A 22,838-nucleotide genomic window follows, 5' to 3' on the forward strand; every position below is an offset into this window, starting at 1 on the left:
TAATTAATATAATTTGGCTATTTTAAAATATTAGCTATCCTAGACTGCTAAAGTAACAACCTACATGAAAGCAAGCAATAATCCTATTGCCATCCACATGCACTAGTCAGCTCATATCTGAATCATCAGGATCAATAAAATGTTGACAAATATCCATTGTAGAGAGAGAGAACAGTGAGGAAACTTGACATGTCATAGAAGTAATTGTTGAGGGATCAGGACATTTTTAACTTGAAGAAAGAAGGTTAAGGGGAGACATGCTAACTGCCTTCAAAAATGTGAAGGACTGTCACACGGTAAGGGGATTAAAGTTGTTTTGTATCATTCCAAGTGGTAGAATAGGACCAATGAGTATATTACAAGAATTCAGATTTTGACTCAACACATAAGTACCTGTATTATAGGGCCTTTTTAAAAGTTTATTTTAAATATATTAAAGACTCTCTGTGTAATTTCATTACCATTACTATTCAGCCAATACATTGTTCATAAATAGTACAGAAGTAAAATTCAATCCAGTCCTTGCTGAATTTTCATAAATTCTTAATTAGTGAGATTCAAATTAATGAGGCCTAATTGTACACTGCATAGGAAAGCTTTTCAAATCTTTAATCTCTTTCTTCCTATGTTTATTTCTTAATCTCATACCTTAGCCCACCATATGCCCTCAACCCCCACTGAAGCAGAGAGCACATCAAAAACCCACATGAAAATGTAAATCTGAGAAATAAATATGTGTGGTTGGTTTAAAAAGAGTAAGATTAACATTTAAAGCAATGGTAATTTACTCTGATCTGTAATTTTGAGCTCCTGTGCTGAAATTGCTCATTTGGAAATTACCAAGTGCTTGGGTCTCATTTGTGATCTTCTTCCTGCATACACCCAGCACACAAAGGAGTCATAATGACCAGCTGAGTCACTGCTGCCATTTCACCAAAGCTTGCTCTCCAAATGTCAATACCATTTTCTATGGTACAGTGAGGACAATTCCACACGGTAGCCTGCTTACATTACAGGGTGAGCTCAAGACAGCACAGAGCCTGGATTGTTCGAAGGATGGCATGATCTTCCTCCATTCTCTACTCCTCCTGTGGTTCACTTGGTATGCCACAGGTCATTTTGGCTTTGTAAATCATCCCTATTACCCACTCCCATTAGTCATTACCTAAATATAAATGCAAAACTATTGTTATTTATGAGAAGGGAGATGCTTTTGATAACATCCCAATAAAGTGATGTCTTTACTTGATGAAATTATACTCAGTTTATTGATTCATACCAGAAGCAAAACTATAGGCATAATACAATATTAGAGATATGATTGCTCTAAAAGACCAGTACGTAGAAAATCTTTGTGCTATTCTTGTGACTCACAATTTAGATGTATTGCTCATCCCAATGTCTCAAACTGTAACTTCAAATACTTGCCCAAAACTCGTGCATTAGATCTTTCCTCTTTCCAATTCAATATAGATTCAGGGTGTTCATTGCTAATAGTTGTCTGGTGTAAAATAACTATAAAGGAACCAGTAATTCCTGGTAATTTTAATTGTGAAATGGGAAGAACTCATGAAGACTTACCATGATTGAACTTTTTCATAATGCTGTAATCAAGCATGATATCTTTGTTATAGACTGTATTTGTCAGGTTTTCATAGAGTTATTTTACTTGAGAGACATAATTTACTTGTTGAATAGTCACATCCATCTAAGCACCAGTCATGTTGTAATAAGACTCTATCTGTACTCACGTTATTTCCAATTCTGAAGAATGCTATGTGAAAGATTAAAGAAATGATGTTCAATTGCAATAGGAAAAATTGTAGCCAGATATAAAATGGAAGTTCTTGGCATTCATTCCACAAATATTATAATACATGTCAATAAAAACAATTAGGTACTATAATTCAGCTGTGATTTCTTAGGCAGAGATTTGATCAACATCTGGATTGGTGCCCACAAATCATAGAATTTTCTTCCCTTTAAAACAAAATGGAGGTGCCAACTGACTACAGATTTAAGAGTAAGCCTGCTCTCCCCAGTGGATAAATTTCAAAGGGACCCAATGAACTATGAATAGAAACTCAGTAGAACTTTCAATACCTACAGAAATATTTTTAAAAGGAAAAATCATTGTATCTCTCTTTCCTTCCTTCAGGATTTTCCATCCTACAAGCGATTATGGAAGCAGCAGTGCAAAACAACTGGCAAGTGACAGCAAGATCTGTGGGAAACATAAAGGATGTCCAAGAATTCAGGCGCATCATTGAAGAAATGGACAGAAGGCAGGAAAAGCGATACTTGATTGACTGTGAAGTTGAAAGGATTAACACAATTTTGGAACAGGTATATTTGAGATTTATTCCACCCACCCGCCAACATGTTAAATCATCATCCTGAAGCAGTTCTCATATCTGCTAATAAATTAACTAGCCAACAGACTAAATATGCCAACAGATTTTGATAAGTCTCTCTAATCCTTTTTCCTCCCCAATGACTGCAGAGAAAAAAGAAAGAAAAAAATCTAAGCTGTTGAAAATTGCATACCATGATTTATCTAAAAGTCTCTGCAATTTCATGCTATCTATCAGATAAACACACCCTTCTACACCTCTGTTCAACATATAACAATTTCAAAGAAAATCCCTTCATTTCCCACACCTTCTTCCCAACATGGAACAGACAAAGGATTAAACAGGACTGAAGAGCAGGAGTTCTGTTTCTCATTGCTAGAATATACACTTTTTCTAGACCCTTCCAGAGATCACCACCCATTCTTGACAAATATAGGTAGGCAGAGTGTCAGGGCAATACTTACCAAGCTTTAATTGTCTATATTTTTGCACATTTTATCTTTCTGTCAGGGTATTGTGAGAGAGAGAATATGTGTATGTATAATTGAAGACCATTTTTTAAAAGTAAGATGGTATATTAGACAAGGGAAAAATACAATTCAGTGTGTTAAAATGTATTCATTATTAAGCTTTAATATTAATTTAATACTAAAGAAGAAATACTTCACCCTAAGCCAAATGAATACTATGTTTAGGGTAAAGAGTCAAATTAAAAAGTGGTAAAATTTTATTATTTTCCTTAGAAGTCCCAATTTGCTAATTACAAACAAAGTTCCCATGCCTCCATAAACAAAACTATAAGAGAAATATTTCTACTCTAATTTGATCCCAGTGTACCTGGGGGCCAAAACAGCTTCAGATATCTAAATCATAATAAGCAGCCATTGCCTGGGAGAACTACTTTATAGTAAATTAAATATTAATAATTTGTCATATAGACCCCCATAAGAAAAGAATACCAAAAAAATAGTAAGAAAAGGGAAGGGAAAGGGAACAAATGGAAAGAGGGAACAGAGGGAAAGAGAGAGGGAAGAAGGAAGAAGGAAACTGCTGACTCTGCATGGTAGAAATACAAAGCTGCCCCCTTGTTAAGAATAGCATCACCTCTAGTGAATCATGGCTCACAGAAAATATACAGCATTAGCCTGGTTAAATCAAGTTTCCCAACATTCTCTTGAGCTGCACAAATGAACTGCCCTCCCCTATCCCATCACCCTCCCTCATCACCAAAAAAAAAAAAAAAAAACCTCCCTTTGATTTTCTTAGATCTTGAAAAAGAGGAATCAGGTCAGTGATATTGGTGTATTACTACATGCCCTCTAAAATTTTATACTAAAATAGCCTTTTAGTGGGTGACCTACTTAATAGCCCAAAGAAGAGGAACATCCTCATTGTACTTTGTTTTCCTTCTTTTGTATTAGTAACTTTGAATTCTTGAATATCTTATATTCTGTTAATATTTGGGATTTTATAGGACCTTATGCTGGAGTCTGGAATTTTTCAGTTCTATGCAATAGAAAAAGTGATGGGTAGAGCTCTGAATCCTCTATACCTATAGGGCCTTGAACACTTAAACATTTTTGCCTTCATTTTCTTATCTACATAATGAAGAAAATAAAACTTGCTGTACATCACATGGTTGGTGTAATTCCTTTATAGGACATAAAATGCTATAGAAAAAATAAACATTATTACCATGCACTTTTAGGAAAACTAAATTGGCATTATTTTAAATCTCTGCTATCTCTTCATGTCACATTTCTCTATATTCCTTCTTCTATGTGCATATTCACAGTATCCCTCAAAATATTTTTTATATAATTTTATTATTTTTCTTTCTTTCAAAAAATGTCAGAAAACTATCAACTTATGATTGTTTTCTCTGTCATTTAAGGAGTTCTCACTAGGTCATAAGTTCTATAAGGTAGGAACCCAGTTTATCCTGTTCTCTGTTACATCTTCCATGTCCAACAAGGTACCTGGTACATAGTGAAGGATAGATGGATATTGAACAAGCATATTTCAGTAAGTTCCACTGAAATTTTGCTGTTTCCACCTAGAGTTAAAAAAGTACCTGCAGCCACATGATGTAATTGCCATTATTTATTTCCTATATAAAATCAATTTCTCATTAAACAAATTATTTACATAACTTCAGCATGATATTTCTTTAGAAGAAAATATTTTTAAATATTTAATAAGAGATATCAATTTTCTTGTTAGCTTTTAATTATTTTCTGACAAACTTATTATAATTCATATACAGACCTTAATTAGAATGATAACATTTATAACTCAATCAGTATCAAGTTCTCCCCAGAGATGCCCTCATCTTCCAAGTGTGTTCAACTTTCCTTGAGGTTATTTTAATGGAAGGAAGCTTCTACAGTCTCATATAAAATGACACTCAATTCCAGCATCTGAAGTAAAATAGCCTGCTATACCACTATAATTTCATTCTCAATAGATCAGATTTTGGCATAAAGTTAATATTATACTCTATAGCCAATGGAAAATACTAAATTGGTGCAATTTTCAAATACAAGCAGGTCTTCAACATAGTGTTACATAGTATAATCTCTACATTTCATGATGTAAGTTCTTATTTTTCCTGTGAATGTTCACTTCTAAGGAAAATCAAAACTCTTGTAACATTTCTCTCAAAGCTCTTTTTTTAACTCTCTCAACTATTCATATAGCATTAAAGAAAAAGACTCAATTAGGTACTAGTCTGTCTTTAATATCTATAACAGTTAATCTATAACTTAACATTTACAACAGCTCTAAGAATTAACAGAGAAAAGGACAGAGCTAGAGACAGATGAAACCATAAGGGGTTGCTGGAGATCAGAGAATTTATAGAAACTATAGATTTTGAATCCAAGAATTAAGAGTACCTTCAATAGCCCAGAGTGGTGGTGCATACCTGTAATCTCAGCGGCTCCAGAGGCTGAGACAGGAGGATGGCAAGTTCAAAGCCAGCCTCAGCAACTTAGTAAGGCCCTAAGCAACTTAGCAAGACCCTGTTTCAAAATAAAGACTAAAAATAGGCTGGGGATGTAACTCAGTGTTTATGCACCCCTTAGCTCAATCCCTGGTACCAAAAAGAAAGAAAAAGAAAGAGTACCTTCTATAGTGTATTGTGCTCATGAAGCTCTCTCCTCTGGTGGACAGCTGCCTTCATTCAATGACCAATCTAAATGTTAGCTTTGGAAAAGGTCACTTTTCAGAGAGTTAACTAGTCAGGACCAAATAGATTCTCTACCCCAGTTATATATACCTATGGTCTGATTTTGAAGATTAAGCCCCATAAAATGATATAGCTTTGTTGGATCTTTAATGTCTATTTAGAGAGGCAGCATAGCATAGCATGTCAGAGCATGAACTCTGGAGCCATTATGCATGGGTTCTGTCATTTATTAGCTGTGTGACCTGGGGCAATTTACCTGACTCTTGGTGCCTCCATCTCCTCTTACTAAAATGGAAATGAAAACTGTATCTAGATGTGCTAATAAATGCAACATATTTAGGAAGTTTCCTGAGAGATAGTGTTTGTAAAGTGCTTTGATACTAAAACAAAGCATTTCCACATAGCTTATCTCATTTGAACCTCACTGTGGGAGGCAGGCAGGGAAGATGTGTTTATCACAAGTATACAGATGAAAAATTGAGGCTTGGAGACATTAGGTGACTTGTCCAAATGTGGTTGCCTGCCAAATCCCTGTAAGTTCAGAGAAAGGACACAACTCAGGTCTTTTGACTCCTAGTACAGTGCTCTTGTCCCTTATACTGAACCACCTCCATCAGTTTCTAAGTTACTCATTAAATAAATATTCAGTCAATGCCAAACCCTGTATTTGGCCTGCTCATCAGATTATATCTTAAAAAAGTTGCAAAGCAATTAGAGATGATCCAAAGAAGAGCCGCAAAAAATGATTAAAGCATTAGAAAATAGGGCCTTCGAGGAAAGGCTAAATGAGTTGGGGTTGTTTATCCTGGTGAAAGAGAGCCAAGAGGCAGTTTAATCACCATCCTCAAGTATAAAGAGTTACCATAAAGAGGGCACTGACCAACTGTTCTGCACGCCTAAGGACAGTGCCAAAGCAAATGAGCTTAACTAGACTAGAGAGACAGTTAGCACTAAAAAGGACTCATTATAAAGGAGAGAAGAAAGTGGAAGAAAGTAAAATCTTACCAGTTAAGGTTCCATGAAGGTGAGGCCATACTGAATTAGTAAAAAATCAGCTCTACAAGATTTTTAAAGATTGTTTTCAAGAAGATTCCGAGTTACTTTAGGTAGAGGGGGAGTGAAGGGAGGGTAAGGGGTATAGGGTAGGAGGGGTAGTAGAGTAAAATAGACATTATTACCTCAGGTACATATATGACTGCATGACCAATGTGATTCTACAATATGTACAATCAGATGAATGAGAAATTACATTCCACTTATGTATGTTTTATCAAAATGCATAAATGCAAAAAGAATATGCAGAAATTCCAAAATAATTCTGTTTGTTGACAAGTAAAGATCCTTTTTTTTCATCTGCATAATTCTTTAATGTTAGTCTTTTATTATCTTCATTTTAGAATATAGTTTGGATCTTATTTTTTTTTTACTTTTGTTTTTTTTTATTTTTTTTTAATTTTTATTGTAAACAAATGGGATACATGTTGTTTCTCTGTTTGTACATGGAGTAAAGGCATACCATTTGTGTAATCATAAATACTAAAGATCCTTATAGAAGACTTATTTTAATTAATAGAAAAGGAAACATACATCCTTTGGCTGTGGGAGAGTGATTTCTGGACCACTCACAGATACAGATATCCATGGACACTTAAGTCTCTTTTATAAAATGGAATAATGTTTGCATATAACCTATCCATGTCCTCTTGTGAAGTTTAAATCATTTCTAGATTACTTATAATACCTAATACAACACAAATGCTATATATACAGTTGTTACAGTGTTTTGTTTGGGGATTAATAACAAGGGGAAAAGTATATTTTTAGCATAGATACAATTTTTCCATATATTTTTATCTTTGTTGAATCCATGGTTAAAGAATCAGAGGATACAGAGGGCCTACTGTACCTCCTAATTTGTCTATTACATATTCAAAAGGCTATCCCCTTAAAGAGATTTAAATATTCCCCATTAGGTCTTTACCACATTTTCACTTTTTCCATAGATAATTCACTGGGAAATCTAGCCTAACCTATGGCTGAATTACAGCATGGACTAAGTTGGGTCCGAATTAATGTTTCAATGTTTTACCCAGAAAAATTATAGAATGTATGGTTTCTCCTGGAGATATTCCAAGCTAAAGATACCTCATCATGGATGATGTGAAAGTAGAGCTTCTTAAGGACAGAATACTGAAGCAGGTTGGTCCCTTAGGTCCCTCTTATTGAGGAACCCTAGAAATTCCTTCAAAGACCGTAGTTTTAAGAAACAAAACACTTGGGTTAGTTAGTAAGTCAGATTTCTAAAGATAACAATTTAAGCAAGATGAACAATATTACAGGCCCTTCTAAGGTATAAACCTTTATCACGAAGGAAATGGTGCTTACTTCAAAATCTCTCTAGCAATTGTGGTCCCTAGAATACCATTACCCACAGTTAGACCTAGGACAGAGGAATAAAAATGGTACAGTTATATACTTGCTCCCTACCTCACCTTCTGCTCAGCTGATAGTGGTACTGCACAGTTCCCCTCCCCTTTGTTGATTTCCCTTTGTTCAAGCCCTTATTGTATGAGCCTTGCAGAGTATTAAGTTTACCTACCAGTCCATAAAACAGATTGGATAAGCACCCTTTCTTATAATATTTTGTTTGTACTACAATTGAGTAATATAAACTTGGAGATCAAATAGACATGACTTCAAATCCTAGTTCCCTGACTTGTGTGACTGTTGTGCAACTTTGGAAAAAGTGACTTTATTCCTTTGGAGATCAATTTTCCATCCTTTATTTTTTGGCACTGGAATTGAACCCAGGGGCACTCAATCACTGAGTCACATCCCCAGCCATTTTTTTATATTTTACTTTCAGACAGGGTCTCTCTGAGTTACTTAGGGTCTCACTGAGTTGCTGAGGCTGACTTTGAACTCAAGATCTTCCTGCCTCTGCCTCCCAAGCTGCTGAGATTACAGGCTTGCACCAGCACACCCAGCAATTTTCCCATCTTAAAAGATTGTTTCACTACCTTTCTTTCATGGGTGTTGTGAGGTTCACATCAGATAATATATGGAGAACATCTGACACAGTACTTGGCACCAGTGGACATTAAAATCTGGTAACCACAGCTATTTGCTCATGAGTGGTGAGTTTGTGTGCTTATTAAAATAAGTTATTTAAGGACTGTTGCTCAAGAATGGTGCCCTTATGTGTTTTTCAAGATATCAGTTCAATATAAGGTTATATCATGAGCTCAGCTCTCACTAATATGAGTTTAGCACTCTTGAAAACTTGTGTTGTTTTCCTCCAATGTAACATTGGGTAACACCTATTGATTAGCTCATGCACAATTTGAGGACTAACTAGGTTTTTCAGCACCACTTAAAATAAAGGCACTAAAACGTTGAACCACATGTGCTGTGTATTTTGAAAAACAAATACGTATTAAGTGCTTACTACATTCCAGATACTATTTTAAGCAACGTGTGTGTGTGTGTGTGTGTATCATGTAATTTAAACCTCCCACTAGCCCTGTAATGTATGTGGAAGTATTATTTTCATTTATAGGTGAGGAAATTGAGACTTGTAGGTCATAGAGCTAACAATTTTTGAAGCTGGAATTTTAACCCAGCGAGTGTGACTCCAAATGCTATTAATCACTAATCAATTTTGCATCCGAGTTTTCAATCAGAGATGATTCAACCAGAAGTTGTAAGAGTTAAGAATCCTGATGAGGCCTGGAGTGGTTTTGTTTACACAACAAGCATTTCACAGGTATTTTCTCCACTTGAAGAGGAGCTATATCCTATTAACACATGGAATTGAAATATGCCCCTTAAGCCTACCCTTTGGTGAAAAGCTCATTCGTGACAAACAGGTTTGTTTACTTACAGTACCAAAACAATCTGCTATGGAACAGGCCTTACAAGAGTAGGCATAAATTGTGAGGAGGACTTGAAAAGAGTAATCTGTACACACAACTAGCAAGTACATCAGCATGTATTTCTTATCAAGTAAAAACTACAATCTCTATTGTCTTACCCAAAACTTCCCTACGTGTTGCCCATTTCCTTCTTCCCTTGCTAAGGAGTGATTTGAAAGTAACTGGCTATGTCTGGCAGGTATAGCTATCCTTTCCCCCAATTGACCCCCAGAAAACCAAGTATAAAATAGAGCTGGTTGTGAAGCAACACTTAATATAATACCTGTAGGAAATATATTTCATGTGGGTGCTTAAATTTTCTGGGTTGCTAGACTTGAGCAGCAGTATTCCAAGGGGCATGCTTCTCCCTCCCACCCAGCATCACTCTTAGACCTTGTGAGAGGGGCCATTGCCTTGAGCTCCATGCTTTAGAGGACTCTTAGTATTACAAATACTGAAACACAAAGATGTATTCTTTATGTTGTGTATGAAGAGATTTTGAAAGATTAGTAGCAGGTTGAGCATCAGGGGAATAATGGGAAAAAGGAACACAAAAGCCATACTGGGTACCCTAGATCAGATCACACAGGCATATGGAGTCTGGCAGAGAAGACAGTAGGGACATAAAATGAGAAAATGATAATTTCTGTCATGGGAAATGAGAAAAAATGACTAATTTTATTTAAAATTGGGCTTCCCAAATCACTCAAAGAAAAAGGTTTAGGCAGATAATTTTCTCGAGAGACTGTGTTCCCTTTCTCTATGCTTCTTCAGTGACATTTGGGAAGGTACAAAGCATTGCCTGGCAAGACCAAATCAGGAAAGCAAGCCTTAGGGGAGAGGAACTTAATAGCTTCCTGGGGAGCTTGCAAGATATGCCCCATCTCAGCTTTGGATGTGTCTAGTCACCAGGAGGTCTGAGCCCTGGGTCTACTTTCTACACTCCTTGCCCTGCCCCAGAAGATTTGCATACCTCACAGGAAGTGGGACAGGCTGTGGGGGTGTTTGATTTCATCAACTTCTAGGTTTATTTCAGGGATATGGTCTTGCAAGGCCTCCAGTGGATACACAAGCCAGGCCAAGGCATACCTTGTTCTAGGTCTTTTAAACATTTACATATGATTTGTGGTCCTCTGCTTGTACTCTTCCTGTGGACCCCAAAAATGTTAGGGGTGAGTCTGCTTCTATTCACCCATATCTCTCATGGCCTAAAAGCATAAACACCCTTTTCAAAATCTCCAGTTTATTCCTGGGGAGTAGGTTTCTCTTAACCTTCTAATCATATTCAGAGTAAATATAACTTCTAATCACCCATAGTAGTATTTGTTAGTGAGACAGGGTTAAGGAAGATACTTTCTCAAAGAAATGAAATCTCTCCCCAACTATTTTAAATGCAATGGAGAGTTAATCAAGTATCTGGTATAACTGGGATAGAAAGTGATGTTTCCTTTGGAAGATTTATCCTATTTCTCTGATCTTTCAGTACTGATTACAGACTACTCCCAGGAAACCTTCCCGATACCCTCATATCTTTTGCTTTATTCCATGGACATTGCCTTTTACTCTATCCAAAATATGAAAAATAAGATAATCACAGGGCATGGTTAGGATAAATTATAGGTCTGTACAGGGATAGGGAGGTAAATTACTCAAATTTCTCCTCTTTTCCATGCCAACAGTCACACATACCCCAAAGCACTATGTCTAGTCAGATTCTTTTCAACACTACAGTTAATCTAAAGAAAGATTCTCTATTCTTAGAACTCCAATGTTCTTCTAGGGACACGATTTCAGAGACAAGGCTATAACCTGAGAGTTAAATATTCTTCTACCACCACATAGAAATCATTCTATGCTTCACACCTTAGTCTGTGTCCTTCATGGCATTCAAATTATACAGTGGGCTGGGAACTAGACAAGAGACAGTACAGCTACACTGAAGTCATCTTTTACCAAAACAGGATGCCATTTCTTTACCAGCCTATGTCTACTGGTAGGCTGTGTGAGAAGTCTTTCAGAATCTTCTAAAGACAGGTAGAGAATTTGGCAGGTGTTACTTGGATTTCAAAGGGCAATTTCAGGTCATGTTTCCATGATGGAAACAGGGGCAGTACAGAATGAGAATTCTTGGAGTGGATAAGTAATTGCCGAACTGCTTAAGGAATCATTGTATATTCAGGAGGTAACTCATGAAGAAGAAGAAAGACAAAGGGGATTGAACTTCTAGAGTAGGCATCACAATTTACATGGAAAAAACTTCAGAATAGGAGCAGCCAAATGTTCTGAAGTTAAGCACCACACAAGGACTTAAATGCAGAGTGCTATATTAGGCACTATTGAAAAAAATCAAAGTTCTTTCTATTTTTTAATTTGAAATAGCCCTTGGCAATGTTAATCAAGTTGGAGAGCAACTTCTTAACAAATAAAAATAATATAATAAAGACTAGGAAGATAATTGTAGTAGAATAAGAGGAATTAGAAAAGCATAAAGCTTATTTTTGCACATGATTAATAATAAAATGTAAGGTCAAGGTGGTTTTTGGACCTATAATGTCTCTCCATCTTCTCCTAAGTCAATATGTAAAAGATACGTCATTCCTCTTTGTTATCTCTGCTTCCCAGTCTCCTATAGACAAACTTTCAGATGTAGATCAACACATAGCCTAACATACTGTTGCTCTTCTTTCGTCTGTGTGTCATACTAGGTTGTTTCTTTTTTTCCCCCACCTTCAACTATTCTAGGCTAATTCTCTATAAGTTTGCTGTCTCATTCATTCTTTTCAGGGACACGTTTTGTTACCTACCAACCATGGTGTTCAGTGATCTGTATTTCTTAACCTAATGACATGCTGATTTGATACAATTTACTTAACATTATTGGACTACCAGAATAAATATTTTGAAGCAAAAATGCACCCTAAAACTATGTAACAGTATTGCCAAAGCAAAACCTATGATTGAATTTTCCTAAAGATGTTCTCTGTAAATATGGCTTCCTCAAGTCCAACCTAATGTTCTCCAGACCTTAAGTGAACTGAATTCTAACTTGCACTGTAGGTGACATGGACACTCACTGGCAACCTTAAATAAACTTGTTCCCTAAAACACAGATATTTGTCCTAGTAGTTAGCAGAAGCCTGTATTCTATATTTAGGGATTTTATCTTGGCTTATTTAAAAAAAGGCCTGATTCTCTGGTCATACTTCACACTAGACTGGCTAGACTGGCTTTGTGAATATTTAGAAGCAAATCCCCTCTGGGAAAATAAAGAGAAGAAACTCATTCAAGATCATTACTTTGAAACAGCAAGACTCTTGTTTATTTCAGATGATATAAGCCCGGTCTCAAAAAGGAAAAGTTCCTACTCAACCAACAGTTCCCTCTTCACATTTTTAAAATTTTGATACCTCATTGTTTACTTGAATATTTCCTGTGAGGTTTAGGGTTTTCATTTAAAAATCAACACAAATTCAAATTAATTTCCATTAGGGAGCTTCAGGGTTCCCTATGAGAACTTTTAAGGATTGAAAATCTCTGGGATGCCTGAAGATACCCTGGGGTTTTAAGAAACAGTATAAATGCCTTGAGGGAGGAGACCTGGGTTTTAGACCCAAGTTACGTGATTTCAGATAGTCAGTATCTCTGCATCTCTATTTCCTAAGACTTAAAATGTGTGCTGAATATGATGGTCCCTTACAGTTTCAACAGGCTGTGATTCTCAGAGCTGTGAAAAAGGAGGTAGAAAATTCAATTCAAGAAATATTGATTGAGGGACTGGGGATGTAGCTCAGTGGTAGATCATGTGCTTAGGATATGTAAGGTCATGGGTTCAATTCCAGGTTCAATCCCCATCACTGCCCAAAAAAAAAAAAAAAAAAAAAAAAAAAGGAAAAGAGACTATTGATGGAATCCTGACCCATTTTATAGGAAATGATGGGGAGAAAGAAAAGAATATGTCTTCCCTGCTAAAGAAGCTTACAACCTAGTAGGGGATAAAGCAGCACGATAATTCTGGAAGGCAGAATATGATAAGTATCTAAAAATGTGGGAATCAACTTTCCTGCTTTCTCAGATTGCCCCACTAGTGACCATCATTAAATGAATTTTGCTGACTGAGATGCTTAAAAGCCTCAACATCAGTGAGCTTTACTGAGACTGGGAGACAGAGATGATGGGAAGATTGAAATAATATGCCCTAAGGCCAAGACACAATGAGAAATTTTATCATTTACCTCTATCCCTAGAGTACAGAACAAGAAGTACCCTCCTTAATATGAGTTTCTGGATGATCAAAGCTGTACCACATATGTATGTTTAAATATCACATCTACCCTTCTGGAAAATGCCTAAGGAAATTCCTATTAATTATGGGCTTCTGAAAGTTAGATTCAGATTAACTAAGATTTGTTGTTCATCATAAGTCTATCATAAGTTCCTCATTATATCCATATGCACTAACATACTCCCACTTAAATGTCCTTTGCATACAGCAAAGTATAGTAGATTAGATATAGTAAAAATTTATTAAATCAAGTCCTTCTCCACCTCTTAACATCAGAATTTTACTATGAAGGCTGATACCTTATTCCAAAATTATAAAAATTATACTCCAAAATTATAAAAATATGAACCAATTTAAGTGTAACAATAAAACAGTTAATAAAACAATTAACTGCTTTGAGTTAACGCCATCACATAAGTCAAGTAAGATCTCAGGTTCACTCTTAAAAAATGGAAAGAAAGAAAACATTACCAAATATTGCTATTTGATCCCTCCACAGGCAATGCATCTATTTTTAGTTGGCATGGAAGGAAATCACCCTGATACACCTTTCTTTGAGTGGCTTACCCTGTGAACACCTCAGTTAAGCCTTTGCAGGCACTGAAAATTTGACAGATTCCTATGGGTTAGAATTAGTGGCTCATAAACATTAAGAATTCTTTAACTCACCATTCAGCTTTATTAAGAAATTTTCCCAGATTAAGAGCAATGAAAATGTAGCAATTAATTGCTTGGTCATACAGCTGTATGATTATAGGAGTCCTATCCTAGGTTCTAAAAGATGTTGTAACAGACAGTTTCATGAGGGCTGCAAGAACCACTGATTACAACAGCAATTTAAAAGCTTTATTTGTTCAAGCTCACTTTGCTACAGGACCTTACTGTTTAAAATGATTTAGACCTCTGGGTTCCCCTATAGAGAAACTCCAAGCTAATACAAAATAAGGGCAAAATCAAAGAATAAAATGTGTGGACAACTTCTTTACCACACTAGCACTGAAGGGTAAAGGCCATTGATAAATCCATGCCAAGTTCTAAACTTTGATGAGCCTGAATGTGGAAAACAGCCCTGGACCACTTTGATGGCACTGTTATCAACCAGCCACCTGGCCCTTCCAATCAAATTAATCCCTTCCTTGTTGGGACAGCTTTTCTTCAGTCCAGATATGACAGGTTCAAACTTTCTTTGCCCAATGGTTATGATGAATTGACAAGTGATATACCATTCAATGGGTCAGGGCCAGGGTTTGAGGAGGTAGTGACAATTAGTGTCATGTCACTAGGAGTGGAGCTAAAGTGGAAGAGAGTCATAGCCAGACACCATTATTCTATTTCCAATTGATTTTTTAAAATATTTTTAGTTATAGGTGGACACAATACCTTTATTTCATACATTTATTTTCATGTGGTGCTGAGGATTGAACCCAGTGCTTCACACATGTCAGGCAAGTGTTTTACCACTGAGCTAAAACCCCCGGCCCCCCTCCTGCTATTTTTAAACATAGTTACCAAACAGCCTCCCAAATATGCATATTCTACCACCATTCTACCCTGAAAAATATGACAACTGGGCAAGTATCTTATGAATCCAGTTCTAGGCCAAAGACCAGAAGTCTGGCTGAGTTCTTCTTCAAGATCAATGTGTATTCTTATACAGCCACCTCACCTTTCATTATCTTAGCAACTTCATCCATAAAATATATAAAAAATCCTTTCATACATTACTGGATGTTAGCATGAATCAGACAATTTCTCTAAGGCATTCTAAGATCCTCAGAGAGGGAAAATCTACCAATAGTAGGCTGGAATCATGGTACCTCATTTTTTAGGAAAAAAAAAATGAATGAGGAAAAGAACATGAGATCACTAAGCCTGACAACGCAGAAAGCATTGAAGTCCCTTCTATAAGTAAGACAGATCTGAAGAGAGGGAGACTGATCTGGCAGAGTTAGAGAATAGTTCAGTGAAGCACATTCACCCAACTTGTGAAAGAGGGTAGGAATGCTCCCAGGACAATAGAAACCTTCCTGTTTGTCCTTGAAAATATGATGCTTCTTTATCATGGTCATCATAAAGGTTTAGGTTTGTGGGTGCCACCAAAACAGTGGCAAATGATTTAATTTCATAATGGTTTTATAGCCTGAACAGGTCCATAGTGGGATTAACCAGTCATCAAAAAAGGTATTGAATTCAAACTTAAGTGGTTTAACTTAAATTATTTTTATGTCTTTATCTTTGTAGTGTAACACCTGGGTCTAAATACCTGGAGTATTTTTGAGGACCAGAGAAGGAAGGGTTGGGACTCTCTCAAAGTTCAGCATTGGCAAAAAATGGGCCTACCAGTTTTAAGAATGGGGGTACAGAAAAAGGAAGAGTAGGGAACTGATTTGCAAATAAGAATTTGGAGGTGATGCTAACAGACACACACCCTTTCAGAGGCAAATAAGAGAAAAGAACCCAAAGAAAGTACAACTGCAGTAATAACTGTCTTGGATTAAGTGAAGACATCCAGGGGCATCGAAGCAATGCAGTAGGCAGTCAAAGAGGGTACTACGGAAAGCTTCTTACTGGCCACCCTTGAGTACCTTGCTATCACTGCTACCTTTTCAACAGCTCTGAGAGTCCTTTGCACTCTCTTGACCTATTTCAGACTACTGCTGCTGCTTAACTTGAGCACCTCCTACTCAATAAATTGGTCCTCCTCTCTCCTCCCTGACCAATATGTAATCAATTATTACTTGACAGACTGCTTTGTTGCCATTTTCTCAAAGGTGCAAAGGAAAGGAACATGTATTATTTTTACACACATTAACTTAATTTCAGTGTCACCCACTCAAGCACAGCACAATGATTCAAACTCTGACCCAAGCCCCTTTGACATTTGGTGTCCATGACAACCACCACCAAGCTGCTCAGGGAGAGCTACAAGGAGTAACAGGAAAGTACACCTCCCAACAGAGCCATTAACTTTTCTGCATTGGCCACTGCATTGGCCACATCAATAACAGGTGGCAGCAGGCCCATCTCTGAATCGTCAGGCATTTTCATCCATCAGGGGAAGAATGTTGTTTAATTTTCCTTCCCAAAGAGTGAGAGTTAGGTGTTAGCTACTCCTCAAACCCAATTTGTGGAACAAAGCACAGAGTGTGCATTATTGGAATTAAGTATGATAGTTTTTACTTGAGTAAACTTCATAATGGAATGCTTCCCCAGTGACTCTGTAAACTATAGCCTCCACCACAACACCATTTGCTAAGCTATAGCCAGTGAGCCCTCCCAAAAGACAATACACATGAAATTCTACACTCTTTCATTGATTGGTCCTTACTACTCAATGACCTGCAACTCATATTCTTAACTTCTTAACCCATACCAAGAATGCATGCATGACACTCTTAGGCCTTCAAAGTGTATTTTTTAAAGAAAAAAATAATATTAATAATGGTACAGGTCCTGGTGGATTTGTGAATCAATAGAAATGGTATGGTTTCTCCAGATATAGAGAAAACCATTCAACCTGTAAACTGTCTTCAGGAGTTCCATATTATTTATTTTGCTCAGAGCTTACCTGAAAAGTTGTCAGATGGCAGTGAATTTCCCTTTACTGTGCACCAGAGAAAGAGAACATTGGTTCACAGGAGTGATTCTGTCTTCAATCCCATTACAACAGATCCCAACGTATCAAATAGAAAATCTTGGCATAAAGAGGTCCAGTTCAGACTCAGTTCTTCATGGTAAATGAAAAGAACCTATTATTCAAGTGTCCTCTTCATAGAGTCTACATAGTAGGAATAATATGTGAAGTGGGAGAAACTAGTGAACGACTTTATTTTCTTAACTTCAAGATAAAAGGAACCAGAAGGCCATTATGCACAATCCTTTCCAGTAGATCTGCTGAAAAGTAATGATTTCGAGCTCTTATTGAAAGCAAGACAACATTCATATTCATGCTGCTTATCTCTGTAGTCCTGGATAAGAACTAATAATAAGTTTAAAGAAAAAGTAAAAAGAAAATAAGATTTGGTTTTAGCCCTTGAAGAGCTCATGGTTTAGTAGGGAAGTATCATAGTAAACAGATAATCATGGTCTAGAGTAATAAGTGTAGTGAACACAGAAGAAATATGAATAACTCAGAGCCTGATTCAGAGATCCAGGAGGACTTTCTCCTTGTGACTTGTTGTACTGAGTCCACAGGACCCACTGAAATTCATATGGTTTGGTTAAAGGAGATGGGAATTAATATTTGCCTACAAATGACAATCACCACTTACTTGTCAGTGTGTATGTTGATAAGCAACATCACATTAGAAATTAACACTCACTCAGATGTCATAAAACAGAATGGGTAGAAACCTTATACCAATAAGAAAATGGGCTATATTGACCAGAACACAACTTGACCTTTCATCATAACCTTCAGGTCCTCAAGAAAACTAACTTGATCCACCAGCCATTATAATAACATGACATCCACAATGAGAAGAATCTGCTTTACAATGAGGAAACTGAGGTGCTAAAAAAGGGACTAGCATATATAATGACCACAAAACTAGTGAGTGAAAGAGCAAGGACTTAAACCCATATCCGGTTCCAATTCCCATACCACCCATCCCACTTCCTACCCAACTGTGTGGAACTAGCATTTAGGCTAAAATAGTCTGTTCACATGAAAGCACCCCACATCAGAAAGACAATATTTGAAGTGACTATCACTTCCCATCCTTCTTCCCTGTTTCTGAAGTCCTCTTCCTTCTCATTGTCCTTAAATATTTTTTAAATATCTGCCTGCAGGAAATGATCTTGAATAATATACACACTAAGAAGTAGGAAACACGGGCCCTGTCCTTAAGGATTGATAGGCTAATTGGAATGGCAGGGCACATGCCTAAGTTGGGGAAATAATTACTAGGCTGAGGGAAAGATGAGAGTTGGAGACCATACAGGGATCCACAGGAAAAAATGATCACTAAATAACTGAACTGGAAGACAGGATTCACAAGAGTATAGTTTTTTTGTGTTTTGTTCATTGCCGTATTTGCAGCATTTAAACTGCCTTGGAAACTTACAAGTACTCAAAAATATTTGTTAAATTAAATAAATAAGCTTCTTTACTTTTAAAAGGGGGAATTACTAATATTTACCCTATGGAGAATAATTCCCAGTGCTATGTGGTTTGTGCATTGTGGCTTTTACATAAACCTTCACAAAATCCTAGCAAAGAATTTTGTGTTCTCGGCTGCTCACTACCATGGATGAACATTTCCCAGTGATAAAGGGTAATGTGGATTCAGGTTTTTTTTTTTTATTATTATGTGCTCTTTTCAGCAAAGGCACAGCCCTTAGATTGCAACACCATTGTGGAAAATACAAATCCCATTATTTGCTTGACTCATCTAACAAGGAAGAACACAGATTCTGATTTAAAAGTAAGCTCCTTTAATGAGTTTTGGTTAGGGTTGAAGGATAAACAGTTGTGATTATTGTCAATAGGCATAAATTGTAAATCTCTGTTTTAGATGCTTATGTTCCATTAAGGGGGACTCAAATGAGCATCAGAATACAATTCTGTTTAAAAAGTGGAACCAGGAAAGTAAAGCAGTTTTAAATGTACTCATTTTGTGCATCTCTAAATGGTCAGTCATGGTCTTCCAAGGTATTACACTAGGTTATGAATTTTTTGCTTTTTTATTTTTACCATTCTATAAATTCTTTCTTATTACTTTTGGCTTCCAGGGCTTGGGAATATATGGGTGATTAGAATGTATCAGAACACTAAAGGGAAACCCAAGCATTCATATAAAATATAGGTGGGAATAAAGCTGTCCTGCTCTCACCATGGCTTACTCTCACATCATGGTACCACAGTGCTGTGCCAGCATACAAGTTAAAGATTTATATTAACATGCATGGAAAAGGATCTGGTTTCATAATACAAAATGCTAAATCTGTATATTCTTTGGTTTCATCCCAAAGCCCACAGGGCCAAAATTATTTTCAACACTATGGATGTACCTCCAAAGGAATTAAAATGTCATATGCCACCACACAAAAATGGTGCTGAGCATATTGCCCACTCTGATACCTTCATCTTTTGAGTAGTTCAGAAGGTAACTTGTTTATAGCAGAGCCTAAGGAAAAAATTAAAAAGGTCACACATAGAGTAGATGTATAGTCTAAAATCAAAAACCTTTCATTAGGAAGCTGTCTGGTAAAGGAAGAATAAATACTGCCTTGTAGAGTTTTACATATTTTTCCAAATTTTTTTCATGAAGTGCCACCTCTGACTCTCTGCGGGGGATAGGAATAATAGTGTTTTTCATTATATACATTAGAAATTGACACGTTAATTAACTTACATAGGATCACATGGTGAAGAGTGTTGAATTCTAATCGTTATTTTCTAAAGAGCTAGACCATTTTATGTACCACATGTAAATCTGGCAAGTCAGCAATGGAATTCATGTTATACAACATTAATTATGCCATGCCCCAGTCAGCTGTCCCACTTTTCAAAGGTGTGGCTAATAACCTCTACTTTGGGCCTGGACATTTCTTCTTTCCCCTTCCCAACTCCATTTCCTGAAAGAACAATTAAGATCCATCTGGGACTAATTATAGCCATTCCTGAATTTGAACTTGTAGCCATTACTCAATCGAGGTCACTTATTTTAAATTAACTTGCGTGGTCAGAACACAGGTTTGGTTATCTTCAGAGCACAGTGCAGAAAGGCACTGGCTCACTCAGACTTTTAATTAACTAGCTAAATAACCCACACTGTGACAAGCTGCCTATGATTCGATGGAGTCATTCATTTGCATTCAGGCAAGGATCAAAATACATTGTCAGAACTTCAGGGACTGAGTACTAGAAACCTTCACACAGTCTCTTGTTCAAGGCTGTGAGCCACTTCCCTTTGGTTCCCTCTAATTATTTTTCCCCTGCTTTTGTTCTGATTATCCAACATTCATCACAAGTGCAGCTTGTGATTAAACAATGACAACTCATGTAATATGCTGATAGGGAATCGGAAATTGGAGTCATGATCATATGAACCAGGCACAAAGTTTTGTGAAATAATTAGGGGAAACCAAAGGGAGATTCCCAGGATGCCCAGCTATAAAGGAGAATTTCCCCAGATTCAGGCCACAATTGCTCTCTACTTACATAATAATGCATAATAATGGTAGGTACTCTGTCTTCATTGAATTGAATTTATGATGGGAGCTGGTCATCCCACAATAATAATGACAGATTTTATCATCACTTATATTATTATTATAGCTGCTAACATTTAATGACTGGGCTTTTGAGTCAGTCAAATCTGATTTTGACTTTGGGCTCCATCACTTTCTGCCTGTGAGGCCTAAGACAAGTTACCAAACTTCTCTGTGCCTCAATTCCTTAAACTAAAAAATAAAAATTAATAATGGGGCCTTTCTTAAAAGGTTGTAGTAAGGCATCAATGAAGTAAATCTTGTTTAAAAAAATCATTTAATGCAGTACCTCATACAGATGAGTACTCAATAAATGTTAGCTTATGTTTGCCTTCTGCTATACCCCACCACCAGGACTCTGTGAAGGACATCTTCCCATATGGGATCTTGTTTTCCTTTCTTCCTGGCAGCAACAGTTACCCTCATTATTCAAAACCTAGTCTAAAAGTTCCCCCTTCCTCTCTAAATGAAAGCATTCCCCAGTTCTATCTCCTGCATCTGAACCCTTCAATACACTTTTCTATATATTATATTATTTTAAAAGGTACCATCTTCTACTTTTTCCTAAGAAGTCTGGACTTTTCCCTAGGGTATATTATCCTATAAGCCTTGCAGGTTAGAAACATTTATTGAGCAGTACCTCAGTGGCACACATTGGGACTGCCCATGCAGTGGGGTCCACAGGATGAGACATGAAACAGGAATGAGAGAAAGGAAAGAAGCATTGATTACATCCCCTTATGTCACAGGCCTCACATTAACCCTACAAGTAGGTGATATCTATTTTTTAAATGCAGAAACTGAGGTTTGGGCAGGTAACATGACTTGTGTGAGGTCATCTCAGCTAGGAGGGCTGGCTGATCAATCTGACACCAGAGTCTACTCTCAACACCATTACCCATTACTGCCCAATTCATGGTTTTCATTTGTTTTATCAATTGCAGTGATATATGTCAAGGCAATATGTAAACTGTAAAGTGACATAAAGATTACTACAGTACAACAAATGCCATTGGTGACATACCCATCCCCTTTGCACTAGCTTTTCCTATACATGCCAATGACATCCTATTATAAACTCTTGCTGTTTTCCACTTAAAGACTTCATATCACCGGCCCAGTGGCACATGCTGTAATCCCAGAGGCGCGGGTGGCTGAGGCAGGAGGATAGAGAGTTCGAAGTCAGCTTCAGTAAAAGCAAGGCCCTAAGCAACTCAGTGAGATCCTGTCTCTAAATTAAAAACAAAACAGGGCTGGGGATGTGGCTCAGTGGTTGAATGCCACTGAGTTCAATCTTTGGCACCAAAAAAAAAAAAAAAAAGACTTCATCTCATCCTAAAGGTCAGACAAGTCAGAAATGTTGTGAAGGAATTCCTGACAGCAGCTATTAGCCAAGGGGAAATGGCAGTTGAGAGTCAAATATCCCAGTTTTCTGGCCCTTACGGTTGGTGTGGTTCACCACTCTCAGAGGTCTCCAGAGCTGATCTGCTCATTAATGCACCTGAATTGGCTTCTTTCCCTTGCCTCATTCCTCACTCTCCCACCAGTGCTGGAATCACCTCCGCTGAGGAAGTCCTGCTTTAAACGATACTCTTCAGGAAATTCCTCCTTTGGCTCCTTTCCCAGGAGTCTGGGTAATTGTCTTCATGCTGACCCCTGCCTGCCCAGGAATTCTCATGGGAACTCCCCAAGGGAGCACCCTATTAGGCTCAATGTCTCTATTCCTAACCTCTTTCATGAGGATCCCATCATTGAGGGTCCTGCTTTTAACTTTTCAAAGTATATGTATTATGAGATGGAAAGGTTGTTCTTAAATTTGGGTGTGCATCAGAATCAATTTAGATGAGTTGTTAAATTGCAGACTTCATAGCCCTAATCCAGAC

The 22,838-nt window shown here is 37.0% G+C and overlaps 1 protein-coding gene across 5 annotated transcripts in view; it reads left to right on the forward strand.

The window, feature by feature from the left end:
* The window catches only part of Gria3 (glutamate ionotropic receptor AMPA type subunit 3), a 284,001-nt gene that overhangs the window by 128,058 nt on the left and 133,105 nt on the right, over positions 1 to 22,838 (forward strand). For all 5 annotated transcript variants that reach the window (XM_047535597.1, XM_047535600.1, XM_047535596.1 and 2 more), the window contains exon 4: positions 2,159 to 2,346. In XM_047535597.1, the coding sequence (XP_047391553.1) occupies positions 2,159 to 2,346 (188 nt within the window). The remainder of the gene's footprint in view (positions 1 to 2,158; positions 2,347 to 22,838) is intronic.

The sequence above is a fragment of the Sciurus carolinensis genome, chromosome X, assembly GCF_902686445.1.
Source record: "Sciurus carolinensis chromosome X, mSciCar1.2, whole genome shotgun sequence".
NCBI lineage: Eukaryota > Metazoa > Chordata > Mammalia > Rodentia > Sciuridae > Sciurus > Sciurus carolinensis.